Consider the following 21,483-nt stretch of genomic DNA (forward strand, 5'->3'; position numbering starts at 1 on the left):
AGCTGGACAAGGCGGAGGCCATGTTGTCTCACCTGGTGTCCGACATCGCTCCCGGTCTGCGCATCACTAAGACCATCGCCGTCCCCAACCTCACGGCTCGTCAACTTCAACAGGCCATCTCCATCGACACCCGGCTAGCTCAGGTTTAGTAACATTCTGTCCTCTTTGCATACTGAAACATAAGCAGCATCAGTCATTATGACTGCTTTTTGGAAGAAGTTGTTTCTTTTTTCAAACTGAAGCCACACGCAAAAGTCTCCTTCTCTCCGTCGCTGTCACTGTTTGTGTCTGTTTATTCTGTCAGCCTCTTCGCATGAATTTGAAGCAAAACTAAATCTTCTTAGTGAACCCAAAACATTTTTGCGCCATGACTATCCTCCACACCTCACACTGTACCTCACATCATCTGATATTGTGAAGCAGCAGCTAAAATGTAAAAACCTATATTTGATGTTTAGAAAGGGTCAACTGAGTCGATGTGAAAGAGTTGCGTGTCTTGGAAACATGTTTAGAGCTTATTGAGGAGGGTGTGCGCTCTCGGGCTTTTCTTCCAAATTGCGTTTAAACGCCATGGACTATTGTACTGAAGTCTTTAGTGGATGTAGTACTGAGGTTTGCAATTATAAGCAGCAGCTGCAACATTGCTGACTATAGTATTTACAGTAGCACGAGTAGTCTATACCCATGATTTGTTGTTTACTCCTGACTTGTTGACTATTCCTGATAACGATTTAACTGACTTCGTCAAATAAGGGGAACCAGATTTTGAGGTACGGTAGCCACTTGACGACGAACCATAAAACATTCAAGGTAGGATGATACTTAACCCGCACTCGTTAAAGGGAAAGGACAGAGATGAACCCTTAACACTGCGGCAAACAGGGTACAGCCACTGCAATTTGCCTGCTATTGTACACACAAACATGGGTGCTACGTCACCTGGTAGACTCAAAAACCTGGGTGCTACGTCACTTGCTATTTATACTCAAAAACTGGTGCTACGTCACCAGCTTCACAGTCCCCCTCCCCCTCGCATACGCGGCCTCTGTAGAGGATCGTGGAGGGAATAAAGCATGACCTTCAAGAAACCAAATCAATTATTAAATATACAGAAATACACATAAAACATCTCCGTTCCTCGTCGGACTATACTATTTTACACGTACGAAATTCGGCACCAAAATATTTGCCGATGAACCCTTTTCTTATGTTGATCCCAAACCATGGAACTGACCATTCTCAGCTCGCACCACACTGTGTTTCTCAGCGCCATTCACTCAGCCTGCTTCAGTTTCAAGACGGTGCTGAAACACGTCTTGTATTAATTCCATCCTTGCTGTCCACGGTTAAGATGCGTGTGTGTAGGTGTGTCGTGGGCGAATACTGTTATTGTTTACCACCCTATTCGCTGTCTATTCTGATATTTATGGCCTGACAATGTGAAGTGCGGAAATCCAGACCTTGCGACCCTACAGCCTCATGCAGCCAAACTTAATCCTCGTCACAGCAACCTCCTGTCTACAATCGCCGACCTACTTGTGTACAATTGTTATCCACTTCCCACCGGAAGGTAGCGGTACAGAGTGTCCGATGTTGTGTATGACACAGACTGTGGGTGGTGCTGCGTGTCTGTGTAGACCGCCTGCTGCTGCCCCGGACTTCAAACATCATTTCTGAGAAAGCAGAGGATGACTCATGATGGCTGCCGCCAGGAACTCGCTGCCTGCAGCAGGCTACACAAGTCTGTGGCCGTCTGTCAGGGAGAAGATGCAATGACTGCCTCATTCCTGTGCTGCTGACACGGAGTAAAACACACAAACCACAGAATATCACGAAGCTGCTGGAGCCGGTCACTGTGGGGTGAGTGGTTTATTCTCTGTACATGGTGTGAATACTGTATCTGCGTGTTGTCATTACGGAGGGAAACAAAGGCGGGCATGGGGTGGGCTTCCTTAATATCTGTACAATGGTGATGCCGTGGCATTATCTTCTGACACACAGTGCTACATGCATGGGCATTACTACCTTGCTGTGCATCGTTGGAGTGTTTATACAGTGTTTATACAGTGTTTATACAGTGTTTATACAGTGTTACTTATCTCACACACCATTTGAATGGCCTTGGACACCTTCACATTCTAGCTTCCTGCTAGAGGACAGAAGACAGTGCATCACAGCTAGGTGTTACTGAGCTCTCACACACCTGTAAAATAGGAGACACGTGGTATTGCTAGCTTCTTACCACCTTGTGTGTTAGGCAGTGTGTTTGTATTAGTTTGTAGGCGCGCACTTCATTGTCACGTGTCGTGCAGTGTCTGACACGTGGTTCACTCTGAGTCAGTGTTTGTGTACTTGTTGTGCTGTGACCAGCGGTGTATTCGTGTGTCATAAACAACATGTAAATGTTCTCTACCTGTCTTGTATTGTGTTGAACTCGTGTGTTGTGTACACAGACATGTGAAACAGAATGACATATTAGCACATTATGTTTGATGCATAAGAGTGAATTGTCAGACACACTAGTCTTATTTGTATACTTTTGTGTACTTACGCGATATGCTTTTATTGGAATGCTGTACCAGTGTAACAAAGATGTGATTTTACTGCCTTGATATGGATGGTCAAATCAGTAACAACAACTCTTCCTGCTGTGGGATTCTCTCTGGACATTTCTGACAGTTTTATACAGTAACAATCTTCAGTAAAAATATGTTACTGTTAGTTTACATTTCTTCTTTAATGATTAAGTATATATATATATCTAAAAAAATCTGTTGTCTATCCATATAAGAGCAGGGTACAGACTTGGTTCAGGCGACACAACTGTCAATCATGTCTGATCATCCGCCGCCTGCTCCACCAGAGGTGAGGCGAATAGGATGCATTACAGATGCCTACAGAAACAACATCATTTCAGACACACAACAGCTGCAGTTATTCCGTAACTGATCTTTGAAACCTGCGTGACAATGTCTTTAAACTACAAATATTTTATGGACATCGTTAGGGCAAAACTTATTGATTTGACTGACTTGTGATGTCAGGTGCTTAGTATGAATTGAAACAAATGAATGGGTTAATAATGGAAATACTAGCATCTAGAGTTTAGTAGATTATAAACTGAAAACAATGTCATCACAGGCCCAGACATTCTGGCTCCAATGGGTGAGGCCGCATACCCTGATCTCGACTCACGCGCCTACTTCCTGCCTCCTGTCTACTTCAACCGCGTGCCGATGACCATAGAGCTGATTGCTGGTCAGGATGTTCTTGTCTCCAGTCAGCACCTGGCAGTCCAACACCAGATTCCTCTCCTGCTCCCCCAGCAGCAGGTCCTCAGCCAGCCCACGTCCAGGACAGTGATGTCAGAAGTGATGCAGCCATGCAGCGGGTGATAGCCTGTCTTCAACACTTGTCTGAACAAGAACAAAGAAGTGTTGGTTGGACTGAGTCAGCTCAAGTTCGAACAGTACCTGGGGGAACCTTCTTACGTTGTGGAGGTCGTCCAGTTCCCTCTACCCGCCAACATTTCTGCAGCTCTACCTCGGGAGTGGAAGAGGGGAGACTTCGATGTGCTTCTTATTCACCGACAATTATGGTTTGATAGTCTTTGAGGTGAAGGCTTTAGGTGACAATATAAAGGCAGTGAATATGTCGCAGGAGGATGTAGATTGTAATATCACAAAAAAACTGACAGAAGCTGGGCAGCTGGACAAGGCGGAGGCCATGTTGTCTCACCTGGTGTCTGACCTCGCCCCCGGACTGCGCATCACTAAGGTCATCGCGCTGCCTAACCTCACAGTTCACCAGGTACAACAAGCTGTGTCTGGCAACACCCAGCTGACTGAGGTAGAATCCTCTCTCCTACATGCTCCTACATCTCTCTACATCATCACACAACTACAGTTATTTCATGCACACGAGCTCAGCTGAGGCCAGCTACACTTGTCACAAACTATGAACACAGAATCTGTCTTTGACAACGACAGCTAGGAACTTAAGTGAACGATGTCTTTATCAACACTTTTAGGGAGGTTTGTTTAAATTATGGATTAAAGTTTATTCCAGTGGGTGATTGTATCTACGACGACTACCAGACTAACATCATAATTCGCATCTCTTTCAAAGATAACAAACATCAATGAAATCGATGCTGCGTACACTTTGGTCAGTCACTGGAAACACGTGAAATGTGTGGCAGTGTACTGTCCAAATCTTATTCTTATTTTCTTGAAACCATAATTTCTTTTTCTTTAAAACCATTTATTCAATTAAGAATTATTAACTTATTGATACTCTTAACCCTCAGCTAAGTGAGTCACTTTGAGCCATGTACCTCTATAGCCATCAAAGTCTCGTTCTTAGCTAAACAATCTATGTAGTACATAAAATATGCAACAAAGAACAAGATCCTATATAGTGGCCTATAATAACAAATATCTATGTAATAATACAATATACAACAAAGTACAAGATACTATATGATTACCGAAGCTGCCAAACAAATGTTTACGACTACAACTAATAATAATATTATGTGTACTTGTATCACGGCCAGAGCTCTGACCAGTAGTGATAAAATACATCGAACAGAATATAAAGGAAAGATCCTATATAATGACCCAAAGCAACAATAATAAACACGAAGGTCTGTCGTGTCTCTTTGAATAATCAACATAAACCTCTTTAAACACCGGACGATGCTATTTTATCATCGCAAAGTTTACTGTCAGGATCTGTCAACTTGCACACAGTGTTTTTATTCTTTTCTCTACCTGAACTGTTTTACAGGACTGTGTCGGTGTTTGGGAACATCAGACCCCGCTGACATCCCTGGTGTATCTGTGCTGTGATCAGTTGTCTGACCCCAAGACCCCGTGTGACGTCAGTAGTCACGTGCTACTCGGGAACTGGGACACTGGTGGCAGCGACGTGTGGCTGGGGCTGGACCTGATCCCCACATGACTGATGTGGTCTACAAAACCCTGGTATCCAGGTGGGCAGTAAGAAATTGTCAACACTGACTCATTATTGTTTGTGAATTTACAGTCAAGGGTCATGTCAAAGGTCGCTAGGTGTGTTTACATCTCTTCCCGCCCAAAGACAGTGTGTATGCATGAAGGGGACAGGCCTGGGTTCCCATCTCTTCTCCTTAAAGGTAGTTTCTTTCCAAATATATCATCTATTTGCTGTTTTAATTCCTTCAATCTACAGTGTACAATGGAAAATAACTTTTAGGTGGAGCATGTTGGCTGTCTAATCAACTGAAGCGACCTGGGTATCACAAGATGTATAAAACACTACCTTCTGTCACTCCTAAAGATACAAACTCATCTTGTTTTATATTCTAGTATTAAGTAGCGATGTTGCTTTAGTTTTGTCCATTTTATTTGTCCAAACAGCCTGGAAAACATGCATAACGTACAAGAGTATTTTACAAAAAAAAATATATATATATATTGAAAAGGACTAACCCAGGCGCTGACATTGGTAGCGACCACGACTTTGTTCTAAAGAACCTGAAGCTGAAACTGAAAGGGAAGCGACTCCCAAACTACCCCACCCCCTCTCACGATTTTTTTTGTTTGATTTGGAGAAGCTGCAAGACCCAAACGTTGCAGAAGTCTTCAAGGCAACGGATGGAGGAAAATTTGCCGTGCTGAGCCTGGTGAACTGTGATGTGAACACCCTCACTGGAAACATCAAAGAGGTGCTAATGTCAGCAGCCCAGTCTCTTCTAAAGTGATAGAGGAAAAAGAATCACAAATAGCATTCTAGATAACTGTGAGGGACTTCAAGAGAGAAAAGAAAACTAACCCGAATGTTAAGAAGTAAAATGTACCATCAAGAAAACAATAAAAGCAGCGAGAAAGAACTGGTCTTAAAGCTCATACCGGCATATAGAGGATGGAATTGCAGGAGGTGACAGCAAACCAGCCTACCAATCTCTAAAGACCCTAAGACGGATCAGCACAAGACCTCAGTCGTGGAGGACGGCAATGGCCATCTTGTCACAGAAAGCAATATTGTGCTCAACCGATGGACTGAGTACTGCAAGGACCTGTACAACTTCCAGCTGAAGACCGACGCCAACATTCTCCGAAACAATAAGGCTAGAGACAGCGAACATACAGACCTAGCAGTCTGATGAGAAGATGTCGAAAAGGCTGTACATAGTCATGTGACCCAGTACGACCCCTGTCGAAGACTGTCCTTTGAGGCACCTTGGCGGGTAGTGGACGCCGCGGTGGTGAGAGGAAGAACTGACTGACGAAGGTCAAAGACTGGAGGTCGTGTGCAAGACCTGCTGACTGTCGTCCACAATAGACAAGATGGCGGCCTGTCAACTGCTAGTCTATCCATTTCATCCCCCCAACCACAGGTGGTGGTGAAGGGACGACTGACTGACTGAATGGGCCAACAAAACTTGACAAGACTAGAAAATGCTAGAAGATTGCAAAGAGTCATTTTTTTATTTATTTTCTCTGAAGTGGTAGATATGTAATTACTTTCATTTTAATGATAGGTTCTGCGGTCCGGCGACATCAGTGACTGTGCCATGCACATGTCCTCCACGTGTGACTGTCAAGACCCTGGGTCAGGCCGTGTGGTGGACAGGAGAGTGCTATACTGCTGTAATCACACTCTTCCCGGAGCAAGTTCACCTGCTACACACGGCGCCTCCCAGACTCTATCTGACTGGACCACCCGGTACAGGTAAAACTGTGGTGCTGCTGCTGATGGGTGAACTATGGCTACAGTCTGGCAAAGACGTGTACATTGTGAGTACTTGTAGTGATAGTCGTGCCGTGTGTAGCATGCTGTACCAGCGGCTTCTGCAGATAATACAATGGCAGGCAACAGGAGTTACACAAAATCAGCTTTATCTCCGGCACTACCTCTTTGACAAAAGTGAAACCGTGGACAAGGACGTGGACGAGGTCGTGGACGAAGCTGTGGACGACTTGTCTCAGGCGGCGAAGGGAGACACGCTGTACGTCATCGCTGATGAAGCGGCAAGGTGTGTTGACAAAAGTAAACATGTGTAAGTGACAGCAGACTGTATACAACGTGGAAGTGACCGTGAAGTGTGTAAGACCTATCAATGATAGTAGAGAGTGTCAGATACGTCGATGACAGTAACCGGTATTTACTTGAACTCTAACAACCATGTCTGTACAGGCCCATACTACTTTCAGCCTTTCTGTGACAAGCTGCGGACACGAGTTCCTTCTCTCCATCTGTGGGCGGCAAGTTGTTTTCATGACTTCGCACCCGCCGGCTGGCAAGTGGAATATTTAACCAGACCCCTCCGCTCTCCACCGACCGTCGTCAGGGAAGTCGAACAAGACAAGAGGATGACTGCAGTCGAACCTCGTGTCAAGGCGTACAGTGAGCGAGGTGTGCCCGACCACACAGACGGCCCGCCAGTCACACGGCTGTATCACGGAGAATGCAAAGGTGTCTCAGATCCTTGTCCAGAGAACTGTGTCGGGTGTGGTCATCAGGTGGCCAAAGTACTACGCGGTCTCCGTGGTCGTGTTCAGGGTAGGTGTGGGTAGCGTGTGGTGTAATATCTGTAGACTGTTGAGCAATAAATAATAATCGTGTGTGAAACAGAAATGTTAAGGTGATTGTGTTAGTAACGTACGCGCACAGTTTTAAGTCATGAGTATAGCATCTTGTTATATTCATCAACATGTCAGTATGTACGCTGTATCCTCGCAATCTCTTGACGATGAAACTAAATGTAAATGTTAACAGATGACCCCACTACCACACCCACCACCAGCGACAGACCATCGCCTTGCCTGCAGTGGAGAGACGTGCTGGTGTTGGTGTGGCTTGGACAGCCCACTGACAACTCGGGTTTTGTGAAGGGCCTGAGTGAAGCGGGTATCCCAGTGTGGGTGATGAAGGATGAGGACATCGAGGACGTGGCTACGGCCCGCAGTGACGTGGTGTGGGTGGCGCGTGAAAACCACGTGCGGGGCCTGGAGAGAAAAGTCGTCGTCTGTCTGGAGAGTGTCACGGATAACTCGTCTCGACTTCACCCCATGTCCCGCTGTACGTCACAGCTGGTGATTGTCTCCGCCTGAACAGCAATCACAATCACAATCAGACGTCTTCTAACTGTCACTGTACTCAAATATGACTGTGACCAACATTGTGTGTATGTGTGTGTGTGACTGTGTGTGAGTGAGTGAGTGTGAGTGTGTGATATTAATCATACGTTCTGGCTGGTATTTGTGTTTCCATGTCACATTGGCTCTGTCACTACAATAATGTACATAACCTTACTGCATGTAAGAGTAGAGTCATGTTATGAGTATCATTTCTCTAGCTTTGTGTTTGGTGGACACAAAGTATCACTGCCAGTGCCTGGATTCTCTCCCTTTTCATACTCCCCTCCTCCTCCGTTTATCCACGTGAGCAGTGGATGGCGCCACTTAGCTTGAAGGGGATGGGGGAATGTCCAACTTCCATGTGTGTGTGTGTCAGATGAAAATCAGTGGCATCTTGTTATTTAGGTAGAAAGCAGGTCCCGATGAGGGTCTGTACCCACGATTCCGAACAGAACAACAGGTACCCAGTTCAGCTCCACACCTTTATAGACTGTTCCTTTGAAAAAAGACTGCTTGTCCTAAAGACTCTAGTTCTGGGGGATGGCAGCTGTCACGTACAAACACACCTACCTATGTACACACCTGTGTGTAGGAGAGAGAAGACTTTAGTTCGGGGGGAGGGCAGCTCTCGCAGACACAGACTCCATACCCTCCCCTCTTACAGCTGTTTAAGCTGGACGAAATAATTGAAATCAAAGTTTTACATTTGTTGTAAAGGCTGCTGATGTTCGTGTGTTGTGTGTCTAAGGTATTTACATTAGTGCTAGGTAAGGTAGGTATCTATACTAGTGCTAGGTCAGTTAGGTATTTACACTAGTGCTAGGTAAGGTAGGTATCTATACTAGTGCTAGGTCAGTTAGGTATTTACACTAGTGCTAGGTAAGGTAGGTATCTATACTAGTGCTAGGTAAGGTAGGTATTTACACGAGTGCTAGGTAAGGTAGGTATTTACACTAGTGCTACAGTGCTATTATCATAGAGCTTATCAGTGATTTTTATTCTTTCAATAGTATAAATAAACATTGAATTTCTAAACCACCTTGCCGTACGTTTATCCGTCTAAAGGAATAAATCGTCTGTGTTTTGAGTGAATGAACTATGTGATGTCCAGCGTACGTTGAAATCCAGAACAAGACAGGTGTGAATGACTCACACGAGACAGAAGTTATCTGAGAACTGAATGACACATCGTAAAAAAAAACAAAAAAAAAAACAACCTTTTTTTAGAAGAAAATCAGAGTTTCTAGTAGACTCCAAGGTCGGCTAAGTGCGATATGAGTAGAGGATGAGTAGAAGATGAGGGGAAAACCCACAACACGAGGTGATTGATCAAAGAGCTCACTCGCCAAGTGAAAGCCAGAATTTTCATAAACATTTTCTTGGGAGCTTTTGTCCTCCTCCCTGGAGCAAGAAAGAGGAACGGGGGACTGGTTACAGAACCCTTGGTGCCTCGTAGTCCGGTCACAGTGTCAAGCAGACCAGTCCCGCTACTATCTAAAAATAGAAACTATTATCAGCTACAGGATACAAACCTTTGATGAAATGTGGTCACGTGACATCAAGTGAACACGTAGGTGTCTGTAGGTATTCTGTGTTTTAACAGACAGACCTAATGTGTAGACAAAACCTGATCTCCAGTCTCCTCCATACACAGCAAGACACAGAACTGTGGAAGTCGGTGTTACCTCCCCTTCCTATCATCTAGTCACCTGCTTGTCTCCCTTACTTTTGCTCTTTGTAACCGAAGCTTTGTTGGAATGAACCAATGTGTCCCACAGTGTGCGATGTTATAAGGCTATACTTGTCATTGTCAGCCTGCACAACGCTCCCCCCGGTCTGACCCCTGCTGTACAGCGCCACCTGTACCTCGCAACACGCAAATTAAAAAAATGACAAAACTTTAAGCACAAACAAATCTGTATAACAATTTCAGAATTTGCCAGACAGTCTGCAGTGAGCTGTTAAAGGATAATAAAAATATTGCTTTTGCAGCCCTGACAAGTCCTGCCCCTCGTGTAGAGAAGGACCGAGCAACATGAGGCGATGAAAGTGGTCGTCAAGTCGTCACTCAACGTCGGCGATAGGTTCTTGGAAACTGCGACTTTAAAGGAAACATCGGATATCAAACCAATTTTACTCTCATTGACAGGCAGTGACTTTATATGTCCTGCCCGACACTGGAATTCTCTCTATCCATCATAAATATTTAAATATTTGTATGCTTTTGTTTTATAAATAGTACAACAAAATCTCTCTAGATGATAATAGAAAAAAACAACAACAAATAAACCAAGGTAGGTTCAGAGAACGGAGCCCAACAACCAGAGGTGACAGGTGTAGGTGTTAATGTCCGTGGGAGCTGAACAGCTTGATAACGACAAGTTGTGACGTGCACTGTGACATGGCTCGCAATATTTGAGCATCGCCGAGATCCTCGCAGACGACGACTTTCCTCTCCAGCCCCCGCAGACGATAGCATTGCCCCACCCACACCACGTCACTGCGAGCCGTGGCCACGTCCTCGATGTCGTCATCTGTCATGGCGCGAGCTGCGACACCGCCTGCCCTCAGCCCCGTGACGATGGCGGGGTCAGTCGTCTGCTCGCTGCGGTACACCACCATCACGTCTCGCCACTGCAGGCACGGCGGTGTTGCGGTTGTCGTAGCTGTGACAGTCCCTGTTAATGTGTAAAGTATGTTTATTAGTTGATTCATTTTGCAGATAAACAGTGCGCGAACACACACACACACAGCTCTACACACACACACAGGTACTCACACACACAGGTACACACACACACAGGTACTCACACACACACTGGGGGATAACACACACACACAGACGGGACGGGGGAGGTTTCCCGTTGGACAAGAGACGAGAAAGAAGAAGGGAGTAGAAGACATTGTGCAGTGCGGTTGTTTGTTTCTCTCTCCCCACAACTGAGTTTTCTGTGGAAGGACCCACGTCCCAAGCCGCTAGGCATCGTCGTTTCTTCGAACGTTTTTTCACTCATCGCTTCTTCCTGCATTTCTTCAATCGAATCGTTTCTTCAATCACTTGTTAATCTGGGCCAGCTGGGGGAATTCACTATGAGCTTCAGACGCAATGGTTATAACAATTAGGCTATTGCTTCCCCCCAAGCTTTCGATACAAAAGTATTAAAATATGTTATTACACAGTTTATAATGCAGGATAAAGTCATCTTCCAGGTTGTAGACTATTTTGATATTCGTAAAGTGAAAGCAGTTAGTTCTCACATCAACACATATCACAGTTTTCAACACACCCACCCGGAAGACCAACACCTAGTCGGCGTAGGAAGCTGGCCACCTCACGACCACACCTGACACAGTCAGCTGGGTGGGTGGGCGAGTGGTCATCTTGAAAGCTTCGATGGTACAACACCTTGACTGGCGGGCCGTCTGTGTGGTCAGGTATGCCACGTGGAGTGTAGGTTTTGAAAAACATGAATTCAACCTTTTTCTTGTCCTTCTCCACTTCCCGCACGACTACCGGCGGGCAACGGAGGGGTCTGGTGAGGAATTCCACGACCAGTCACCGGGTAGCATGATGTTATCACAGTTTGCCGCCCAGATATAGAGACGAGGAACTTGCATTAGTAGTTTGTAAAAGAAGAAATGGAAGTTGTCAGTTGACCTGTCAGAAACATAAATCTTACAGATTATGAAAGAGATATTAATATTAAACCTTTGTCAATAATGTGGCTTTATATACATGTATATGTTTGTTATATGCCAGCCTTTACAAGTTATAAACAACGATGTTACGAAGGCATTAAAGCTCTTATGTTAGGACACTACTTGCCAATATTACAGTAATGCTGATGTGAATGAACAAATACTAATATGTAAATAAAAGTAAGATGTATGCATAGAAATATCTCAAAAAGTTACTTTAGTCACAGGAAATATTATAGAAGATATAAAGGTCAGGCTAGTTGACACACACCTGTCGCTAATGAAAGGAAACTATGTTCAGGTGTCAGAAATCGCAGACAGGAATAAACCGGAAGAATACAGTATCGTCTGTGTGTTGATGGTTCACCGACTGACAGGCTTTGAAACTCACATTTCATCAGCGATGACATACAGCGGCCGTCCATTGGCCGCCTGCGACAATTCATTGACAGCCTTGTCCACGTCTTTGCCTCCCGTAGCTTTAAACTCATACTGCAGGAGGTGAAGGTGGCCAGCTGTGACCCCTGTGACCCCTGCTGTTTGCTGTGTGTTGATAGTCTGCAGCAGCAGGTGGTACAGCATGATGCACGCCACGTGACTTTCCGACCAGACGCTGACAACGTAGACGTGGTGGCCACATCGCAGCCATTCCATGGCCACCAGCAGCAGCACCACAGTTTTACCTGTACCTGGCGGTCCTGACAGATACACCATGGGAGGCATGGTGTTGAGCAGGTGAACTTGCTCCGGGAAGAGAGCTATTTGAGCAGTGTAGCACTCTCCTGTCAACGACACCACGTGGCTCAGGGTCTTGACACTCAGGCGAGGGGGAGATGTACATGGCACAGTCACTGTTGTCGCCGGACCACAGAACCTGGTAAAATTATTCCGACCTCACAGTAAAACTTCTTCTGCGATGATGATGATAATGACAACATCGATGTGATGAGCCACCAAAGATAATATATATGGCACAATTAAAAGAAAGGCGAAAGCAGATCGAAGATTAAACTAAATTTCTGATCTTCTGACTTTAAGTTAAAGCATCTAGATATCTAAACTAAGAAAATGTCTACATTTTGTAGAGCAAAATAATAAATCTAGGAGAGAGCTTTATTGTAAGTTTAATATGTAGAAAGAGCGAAGTCGAAGTGTTTGGTATACTGTGCTTTGACGTAGAGAGAACAATCACTAATCTCCTTTCATTCATTCCTACTTTTTTCAAGCCGTCCCCCACATCACTGACACTCACCTGGCTACCAGAGTTTTGTGCACGTCACAGGTCACGTGACTGGCAGGCCCAGCCCCAGGCACACGTGGCTGTATTATCATATCTCGCTACACTTCGACTACTCACCTTGCTACCAGTGTCTTGTACACTCTACGTGTCATGTGACTGTCAGGTCCAGCCCCAGCCACACGTCGCTGCCACCAGTGTCCCAGTTCCCTCAGCACGTGACTACTGACGTCACACGGGGTCTTGGGGTCAGACAACTGATCACAGCACAGACACAGACCAGGGATGTCAGCGGGGTCTGATGTTCCTAGACATCGACACAGGTCCTGTGGAAGAAAGACAGCATCACAACGGAGGAGGAGGCTGGTTTGACTTAGAGACCTGATGTAGATTGTCGTTGTCCTCCCACAGCAACAAGGCGACACAAAAAGTGTATCAACACACAGAGACAAACAGAGCAGAATAAACAAAACAAAAGAAACATACAAAATCAACCTACATTGACTAATAAATATAAATGTGAGCTATATCTTGTGTCTGTCACGAGGACATTATTTGCTTGTAAAGAGCTCGTCTGAGATTTTGTTCTGTGGTAAAAGCTGAGTGTCTACAGGTGTTGCAACTGGACTTGAAGACACTCTCGTGGACATCGTAAAGCAATGCTACCAAGTTTCCAAGATTAGCACAACATGTATCGGAGCAAGAGGGGTTTCCCTGACATTTCAACACATGGGAGATTGCTTATAGATATCCATCGGAAACATGGCTTTGAGGCGCTTTTACTTCAGAATGTAGACATGAGAGTACGAATGCCTTTAAAAGTACTTTGTACTGACAAAAATTGTCTCCATAAGGACAGAATATAAACATTTCTTAGTTTCTCAAATGTAAAAAAAATTGAAGAATAATTATGATCCCCACCTTGACCAGGTGTGGGTCACCGGAGATGGCCTGTTGCACCTGATCAGTCGTGAGGTTGGGGAAAGCGATGGTCTTAGTGATGCGCAGACCGGGAGCGATGTCGGACACCAGGTGAGACAACATGGCCTCCGCCTTGTCCAGCTGTGACACGGCCTGGGTGAGTTTTTTTCTGATGGTGTCGTCTATTTTGTGCTGTGAAATGTTGACCTTTGTTAGGATGTCATCAACAGACTTCACCTCACAGACGACAAGACCGTAGCGGCGGTGAATAAGAAGCACATCAAAGTCTCCATGTTTCCAGTTCCGTGGCAGAGCAGGAGGAAGGCTGGCGGGTATGGGGAGCTGGGCAGCCGCTGCAGCATAACAAGGTTCACCCAGGTACTGTCCGAACAGAAGTTGACTCAGTCCAAACATGATTTCTCTTTGCTCTTCAGACATTTTCTGCAGACAGACGAACACCCGCTGCATGGCTGCATCATCTCTGATGTCACTGTCCTGCACAAGAGGAGGCTGAGGAACACCAGGCAGACCAGCGATGGGTGGACCAGTTGATGTCGGGGCAAGTTGTAGGACAAGGAAACGAATATTTAGAGGATCAATGATCTCTGTGGTCATCGGCACGCGGTTGAAGTCGACAGGAGGCAGGAAGTAGGCGCCTGAGTGAAGTTCAGGGTACGCGGCCTCCACCCACTGGAGCCAGAATGTCTGGGCCTGTGTTGAGGCGGGTCCCTGTATTCAAACACATTTATAATCGCATATTACACTTCCATGGAACAATGGCTGACTACAAAGGACGTTCTTGATAAGAAACAGTAGAGATATAGTTGACAGTTTAGAGGTACACCATATTTTAAATTGACACAATTAATTTGTTCAGGGACTGAGGGTGAAATAGTGGTTTATATGCAAGAATTATAGAAGCTTGTGAGGCATTACGTTTGTTGTGCGCAGCTGAAACACCAAAGGTAGGTGTATTCGATACAATTGTATCATCGTGCAAATTACAATATTTACTGTTTTATTTTATTTAATAGCTAAAAATGTATTTTTTATGTTTTAATTTTTTTAAAAATAAACAATTGTCAGGCTTGTCTTTTGTCTAAATATTAGTTCCGCTTCTTCCTTTATTTGCGTGTAGTGACGACTGGCTGTCGTGGGTTCAGATCTCGTCTCGGGTTTGCAGTTGTTTTCTGTTCACGTGGTACTTGTATACAGGGCTGGCTGGCTTGTCGTCAGATAACCTTAGTTGGTGGCTGGGAGTCAAACACCAATATTCCCATCCCCATCTTCACCTGGCTACCCTTGTGGTGCACCCTACCCCTCTCCTGCTGCTGCTTGCTGGCCCGTCGCTACCTCCGTTGCTGGCCGCCCTCTGACCTTTGTTTGTGGTCAACGGCGCACGTGCAGGTCAACTCCAAGCGCGTCAGACTGATGACAACTTTGATGACTAATGTCAGCACTTGACTTTGCACAATAGTCGTCAACATGGCACAGACAGACCTGTATAGTCAGCGAGACTGAGAGTGAGACCTGTGTAGTCAGCGAGACTGAGAGTCAGACCTGTATAGTCAGCGAGACTGAGAGTGAGACCTATATAGTCAGCGAGACTGAGAGCCAGACCTGTGTAGTCAGCGAGACTGAGAGTCAGACTTGTGTAGTCAGCGAGACTGAGAGTGAGACCTGTATAGTCAGCGAGACTGAGAGCCAGACCTGTGTAGTCAGCGAGACTGAGAGTCAGACTTGTGTAGTCAGCGAGACTGAGAGTCAGACCTGTATAGTCAGCGAGACTGAGAGTGAGACCTGTATAGTCAGCGAGACTGAGAGTGAGACCTGTATAGTCAGCGAGACTGACAGTGAGACCTGTATAGTCAGCGAGACTGAGAGCCAGACCTGTGTAGTCAGCGAGACTGAGAGTCAGACTTGTGTAGTCAGCGAGACTGAGAGTCAGACCTGTATAGTCAGCGAGACTGAGAGTGAGACCTGTATAGTCAGCGAGACTGAGAGTGAGACCTGTATAGTCAGCGAGACTGACAGTGAGACCTGTATAGTCAGCGAGACTGAGAGCCAGACCTGTGTAGTCAGCGAGACTGAGAGTCAGTTGTAATTTTCCTCCTTTCATCCAGGGCTTGTTGTGTTTACGTCTTAAGATTACTTCTCATATTTCCTCCTAACTGGTTTCTCATTTTCACGAAAAACAAAGATGTCGCTGTTTCCCCCGACACACACGTGCACACAGACGTGCACATACACACACACACCGTGTACAAAGCTCGCCCACAGTACAGACGATGCGAGCCCCAGGATGACAGAAACTCCTGTCTGCTGCTGTAGAGACACACAGAGACCCCTACAGTCAGTGCCACTCAAAGTTTTCGACTTGTTTCCCTATTTTAGAACAGGTCTTGTGTTATCTTTACTTTCGAAGATTTCTTTTAAAATTTCCTGTTTATTAGTTTCTGATTCCCACCAACAACAAACCCGTAACTGTCTACCCTGCTGAGGAAAAACTCTCAGTGACGATATCAAACTTTCTTTCCTCAATGGCCTCTTGCTTTCTTCGCTCTTGAGACAAACAATCTTCACAACTGTGACAACTGTCAACTGTGACAACTGTCACATGTCGCATCTGTCACAACTGTCACAACTGTCACATCTGTCACAACTGTCACGCACGTTGTATCAACGTGTAAGCGCTGGTGGTTGTGTCCTATGATCGATCATAGAGACCAGGGCGATAACTCTCGTCTGCTTAACGCGGAGAAAGACATTGTAGTCCGCCCCTGCCTCTACTCATCTTCGTCGGTGCGCCACCACACCTTGATAAACTTACACTGAAAAATAGAGCCTGCTAATCATCTCCTTAAAAATAGTGCTTCATAAATAAATAGTAAATAAAACGGAGCTTAATAAACAAATCGTGAATAAACACAGCGAGAGAAAATGGGAGGTAACTGAGACTGATGAAGGTGATGACGGTTTGTTAATTAAACGTGTTCAGTTGTTGTTACTTCTGGTACTACTCTCTACTTTTCTCACATCTACATTTGGCAGGTGTAAGACATTACGACATCGTCCTGATTGTCTCACCTGTGAAGCAGACGGCGGAGGAGCAGACATGGGTAACAGTTGTCTGCCCTGACCAGCAGCACGTCTGATGAAGATTTTGTCAAATGCTTTCCTGTCAAAAGAAAAATGTTTGTTAGTTTGACTAGCGGTGGAAGATCTCTAGGTCTCAGTAAAATAGTTTTCTCCTTTGGCTTTTTATGTTAAATTTATAATTATTTTGATTATTATAATATTTAAGATTATTTTTAAGTCACCATATTGTCATCTACACTTCACTGAAACTACTTTGACGAGAAAAAAATTATGTTATTGTGAAAATACAGATTGCAAGTCGCCACGACTCACCACTCAACTGACTGTTGCAGGTTCTGTCGGCTGCTGCCCTCGACTCCCAGACGTCTGACTGACTTCCTCATCGTCATCTTCGTTTCGACAGCTGTGGCATGCGCAGAAGTGAGACTAATATCACGTGATCCTATTCTTTGTAACGTGTTGTAAATATTGACAACTTATGTACATACATAATTATTAATCAAAGCCAACGCTGCAAACACAGTGAACTTTACAGAGACCTACACATGGCTGTCAGGGAGAGAGAGAAGACAGTAGTAGCAGTATGACCTACCCAGGGTGTACTCACTAGTCTGTATGTCTGTACTCACTAGTCTGTATGTATGTCTGTACTCACTAGTCTGTGTGTCTGTCTGTACTCACCAGTACTGTATGTACGTCTGTACTCACTTGTCTGTATGTATGTCACTGTATGTGTGTATGTCTGTATGTATGTCACTGTACGTACTCACTAGTCTGTATGCATGTCTGTACTCACTAGTCTGTATGTATGTCTGTACTCACCAGTCTGTGTGTATGGTCATGTGTCATACACACCACAATCCAGCCTTGAGTCAATAGGATTCCATTGCTACACACTTCCTTGCCTGTAAATGTCGGTGGCTGTATGACTTGTCCCAGTGTCTGTGTCAGTGACTGTGTCAGTATCTGTGTCAGTATGTCTGTGTCAGTGACTGTGTCAGTATCTGTGTCAGTGACTGTGTCAGTATCTGTGTCAATGTCTGTGTCAGTGACTGTGTCAGTATCTGTGTCAGTGACTGTGTCAGTGACTGTGTCAGTGTCTGTGTCAGTGACTGTGCCAGTGTCTGTCACTTGTCCTAGTGTCATGACACTGTGTCACACACAATTTCTCTTGCACTCAAATCGCTGGGGACACTGCGGGTTGTTGGAGGTTTTCTCCAGGTACCCTGCTTTCCTCCCCCTCTAACCCACTAATCACAGAAATCACCTCGAGGTGGAAGCTTTTTCCAGCCACAGCAGGCAGCCAACCAAGCAAGAGGCGGTGACCATGGTGATGACGTGCGTGGTGACAATAGAGGTGACAATGGAGGTGGGGTGAAAGGTCTGAAATGTTCCGTGGAGAGGAAATAGGTAGTCGGGGCTGAAGGTTTTTGAGGGAACTTGTGGAGTTTGACTGGTGGAGGCAACGCCAACAATTAGTGATGACACACTGTAACTGTGTTAACGAGCAAGCAATTATTTTCTCTAGCGTCTGTGTCATGAAGTGACAGCGAATTTTAAATTAACAATACTTTACTCAGTCTTTATTAAACAGCTGTAGCAGTAGAAGAGTGCATCCAGTCACTCGGGTACCATTCTCATGCCACACGACAGTCAACTACAAGACGGAATCGATTTTAAATAGTTTATTACGTCATCCACAACTGTCGACACGTGAGGACGACGTTTGACCTGTTGGCAGGACTTGTCATCGAGTGTTGGTCGAGGTGAGAGCGAGTGGAAGGTGAGCGCAGGACACCCGGGGTACACGGCGCCGCCTATCCAATCAGTGTCGAGCATTTACGACGGTCCATAAAGTCGGCGACGCAGGTGAGGCCTTCACAGCAAACTGCATCGTAACCATCACCTTCGATACCACCACTGCCACATGCTTCATTGAAGTTTAGGCACTGAGACACATCAAGGTAACCAGTTTATTTATTTACTTTGTACGTTTGTAGAAAAAGAAGACAAAAAAAAAAAACCCAAAAAAAACGGAAAGAGCGAAAGAGAGGTATAAAGGGAGAGATAAAAAAGAACTTAACTGTAAATGTGAATGGATGGAAAGGTTTCTCTGCCGGTACACACACACACCACACACCACACACAAACAAACAGGTGTACACACCGCCAGTCTACTTACTCTCGGTTGTCGTTTGTCAATCGTGGCCCCCGAGGTCGGCAAGGTGTCCATCATGAGGACCATGGCGCACAGCAGTACAGTCGTCACCTGTGTGTAGATGACACCATCTTTACATCTGTGTACAGCAGACACCAAGGATGACTGGTGATAATGACACGTGATGATTGATGATGTCTACACTTGTCTATCAATGCACCCATCATTCACCTGCGTGTGGCGGTCAGGTATTGCTGGCAGTGAAGAGAGTGACCAAGGGCTGCTCAAGCCCCGCCCCGTCTCTTGACTGACACCAACACCTGATGACCCTCCCCCTCATTAAACTGTCGTCACGGTGGTGTTATTGTGTACAGGTGTACACAGCGGTAGTCAGCTCTGTCTTCATGCGCACACCGTCTGTCTGTGTGGAACTACTTCACAGGACAGTTAGTGCCAGGCAGCCTGGGAGGCTCACACGTCCACAGATGTTAGAGACTGTGGCTAGACAGCGGCATAGCTAGAGATAGCCGGCTAGTGGTTAGCTGCATCATTGTGTATGGCTCGCCAATCATGTCTCAACCATACATTTCCTTTTTTGTATTTTGTATTTTGTAAAATGTGATCACAAGTGGCTAAGACATGGCCTGTCACGTGACACCAAGCTGTGCAATCATTAACACATACAGCCATGACCTCTGACACTCAATAGCCACTAGAATATTCTGTCGCTACCTTAACAACCGTTGTCATGGTCGCTGTTGTTGTAGTTCACCTCCTGAGATGATGACTCTCTCCGATGTTTCGCAGTTGTCGTCGTCAGATGCTTTGTCTTGCCTTCCTTCAGACTTTATAACACCAAGTGTGACGTCAGTGGTCACGTGATGTCAACGTGTCCCTCATTAAACTAATGCCGATTAAGCACAAAGCATGTGTTGTACAGTTTCCAGGCCCCGCTCTCCAAGGGACCCCGCGCTTCAGCCCCGAGGTCGTCTTTATGACTTATTGCCAGCTGTGGTAAACAAGTTGTGACAAAAAATTGACGTCCAGTAAACACTTTTAAGTTGTAATTAAGCAAATTATTGAACCCATGTCTTAACTTTAAACCCAGCAATAATAACAAGCAGTTTATTAAATCAAATCAAATCAAATCAGACTTAATTGTCTGTCGAGACCCCAAGACAGAAATTTTTCTTTTGCTCACACGGCAGACATACATACTCATACAGACATTTAACGCACACATAATCACTATTATCTTTTCATCACTGCAGGCAAACAACATTTACAAATTGTCATACTATGTCATCTATTGCCTGTGACAGACAATCCCCTGCATTTCATTATTATTTAGATTGAGAGCTCGTCTTGTTGTGCGAAGAGAGCGCACATTCAACAAGATGATGGCTGATAATGGGATTGTCAGCACCCTCTCTCTTCAGACTGTTTGATTCCTCCTAAATCCTTGTGTCTTATTTAGGATGGTGATGGCTTGGTGGCACGAAGGACCTCTGGTAGGCAGCTTTCCGTACACGTGGCACTTATAGCGCCTGCCTGAGGACAACAGCTGGAAGTTGGATGGAAGGGTGTAGTCCGAAATGATTATGTGCCATCCTTCTGACTGCATGAAGTACAAGTCAGAAAGTGGCAGCTGTGATTGACCAATAATTTTATTTGCCTGTGGATGACTGCCAGCCTTGCCTTGTCTTTGACGAGGAGGAAGGGGGGGGGGGGGGGGGACCATACAGGCAGCGATGTTAAATGAGAGGACTGCTTCAACAAGAGACCTTACACAGTCTCCAGCACCCCAGAGATGACATTGAAGCTGCAGAGTCTCCTCAGAAGGTACAGCCTCTAATGGGCCTGTCTGTACACTTGACATGACATGACAGTACAGACACGTGTGTTTGTCCTCAGCTTCCTGTGTCTCGTGCCCCGATGTCTGGGACGACTGACCGTCTTGGGATGATCTGCGCATGCGCATACAGACCACATTGATGGCCGCTCAGTACATCGGTCTGCACAGGACAACAAGCTGTGGCACAACTTCCATGCGCATGGCGATCAGCGTGGCTGGCAGTGAAGACACTGGATGAGGGACTAGATGACCGTTGTCTTCCTCTGACATTAGTTTGAACAACTTGCGAGCCTCGCTTTTTGCTTTACAGCCGTTTGAAAATGTTTGGGGTTAAAGTACATGTATGTTTAAATTAATTCGTTGTGTTTTGTCGGCCGAGATGTTGGTG

General features: G+C 45.5%; 2 protein-coding genes across 7 annotated transcripts; one reads left to right on the forward strand and one right to left on the reverse strand.

Annotated features, from left to right (window-relative positions):
* The first annotated feature begins 9 nt into the window (after positions 1 to 9).
* LOC112575440 lies at positions 10 to 9,164 on the forward strand. Of its 4 annotated transcripts, none has more exons than XM_025257316.1 (8): positions 10 to 143; positions 1,638 to 1,860; positions 2,792 to 2,865; positions 3,142 to 3,849; positions 4,792 to 4,996; positions 6,527 to 7,022; positions 7,185 to 7,548; positions 7,765 to 9,164. In XM_025257316.1, exons 5-8 carry the CDS (start codon positions 4,962 to 4,964, stop codon positions 8,097 to 8,099), a joined length of 1,230 nt encoding a protein of 409 aa, XP_025113101.1. In that variant the 5' UTR covers positions 10 to 143; positions 1,638 to 1,860; positions 2,792 to 2,865; positions 3,142 to 3,849; positions 4,792 to 4,961; the 3' UTR covers positions 8,100 to 9,164. The 4 variants fall into 4 exon arrangements, 3 of the variants coding, with proteins under 3 accessions (XP_025113101.1, XP_025113100.1, XP_025113102.1); XM_025257315.1 differs by having other exon boundaries at positions 24 to 143; positions 1,508 to 1,860; XR_003101637.1 differs by lacking the exon at positions 10 to 143 and having other exon boundaries at positions 180 to 1,860; positions 7,765 to 8,893; positions 8,950 to 9,164.
* A 274-nt stretch (positions 9,165 to 9,438) lies between these two features.
* LOC112576051 lies at positions 9,439 to 20,176 on the reverse strand. 3 transcript variants are annotated; one of them, XR_003101742.1, is made up of 10 exons: positions 19,973 to 20,176; positions 19,265 to 19,351; positions 18,350 to 19,031; positions 17,395 to 17,485; positions 17,071 to 17,161; positions 13,984 to 14,712; positions 13,078 to 13,388; positions 12,217 to 12,699; positions 11,418 to 11,784; positions 9,439 to 10,804 (listed from the first exon to the last, which is right to left on the reverse strand). XR_003101742.1 is itself a non-coding variant. In XM_025258274.1 (7 exons), the coding sequence occupies exons 4-7, from the start codon at positions 17,469 to 17,471 to the stop codon at positions 13,179 to 13,181; spliced, it is 1,107 nt and encodes a 368-aa protein (XP_025114059.1). In that variant the 5' UTR covers positions 17,472 to 17,485; positions 18,350 to 19,031; positions 19,265 to 19,351; positions 19,973 to 20,176; the 3' UTR covers positions 12,858 to 13,178. The 3 variants fall into 3 exon arrangements, 1 of the variants encoding a protein (XP_025114059.1); XR_003101743.1 differs by lacking the exons at positions 18,350 to 19,031; positions 19,265 to 19,351; positions 19,973 to 20,176 and having other exon boundaries at positions 17,395 to 17,500; XM_025258274.1 differs by lacking the exons at positions 9,439 to 10,804; positions 11,418 to 11,784; positions 12,217 to 12,699 and having other exon boundaries at positions 12,858 to 13,388.
* Positions 20,177 to 21,483: the final 1,307 nt, after the last annotated feature.

This window comes from Pomacea canaliculata, linkage group LG11 (assembly GCF_003073045.1).
Source record: "Pomacea canaliculata isolate SZHN2017 linkage group LG11, ASM307304v1, whole genome shotgun sequence".
Classification (NCBI taxonomy): domain Eukaryota; kingdom Metazoa; phylum Mollusca; class Gastropoda; order Architaenioglossa; family Ampullariidae; genus Pomacea; species Pomacea canaliculata.

Bases quoted from the DNA above. Each gene is read 5' to 3' on its own strand.
- LOC112575440 (XM_025257316.1), top strand. From the start codon at position 4,962: ATGACTGATGTGGTCTACAAAACCCTGGTATCCAG. The intron at 4,997-6,526 runs GTGGGCAGTAAG...TTTTAATGATAG, and splicing joins TACAAAACCCTGGTATCCAG to GTTCTGCGGTCCGGCGACAT. The intron at 7,023-7,184 runs TGTGTTGACAAA...GTCTGTACAGGC, and splicing joins TCGCTGATGAAGCGGCAAGG to CCATACTACTTTCAGCCTTT.
- LOC112576051 (XM_025258274.1), bottom strand. From the start codon at position 17,471: ATGACGATGAGGAAGTCAGTCAGACGTCTGGGAGTCGAGGGCAGCAGC. The intron at 14,713-17,070 runs GTGAGACAATCA...GTTTGAATACAG, and splicing joins CTCCGCCGTCTGCTTCACAG to GGACCCGCCTCAACACAGGC. The intron at 13,389-13,983 runs GTGGGGATCATA...TTTCTTCCACAG, and splicing joins GTGACCCACACCTGGTCAAG to GACCTGTGTCGATGTCTAGG.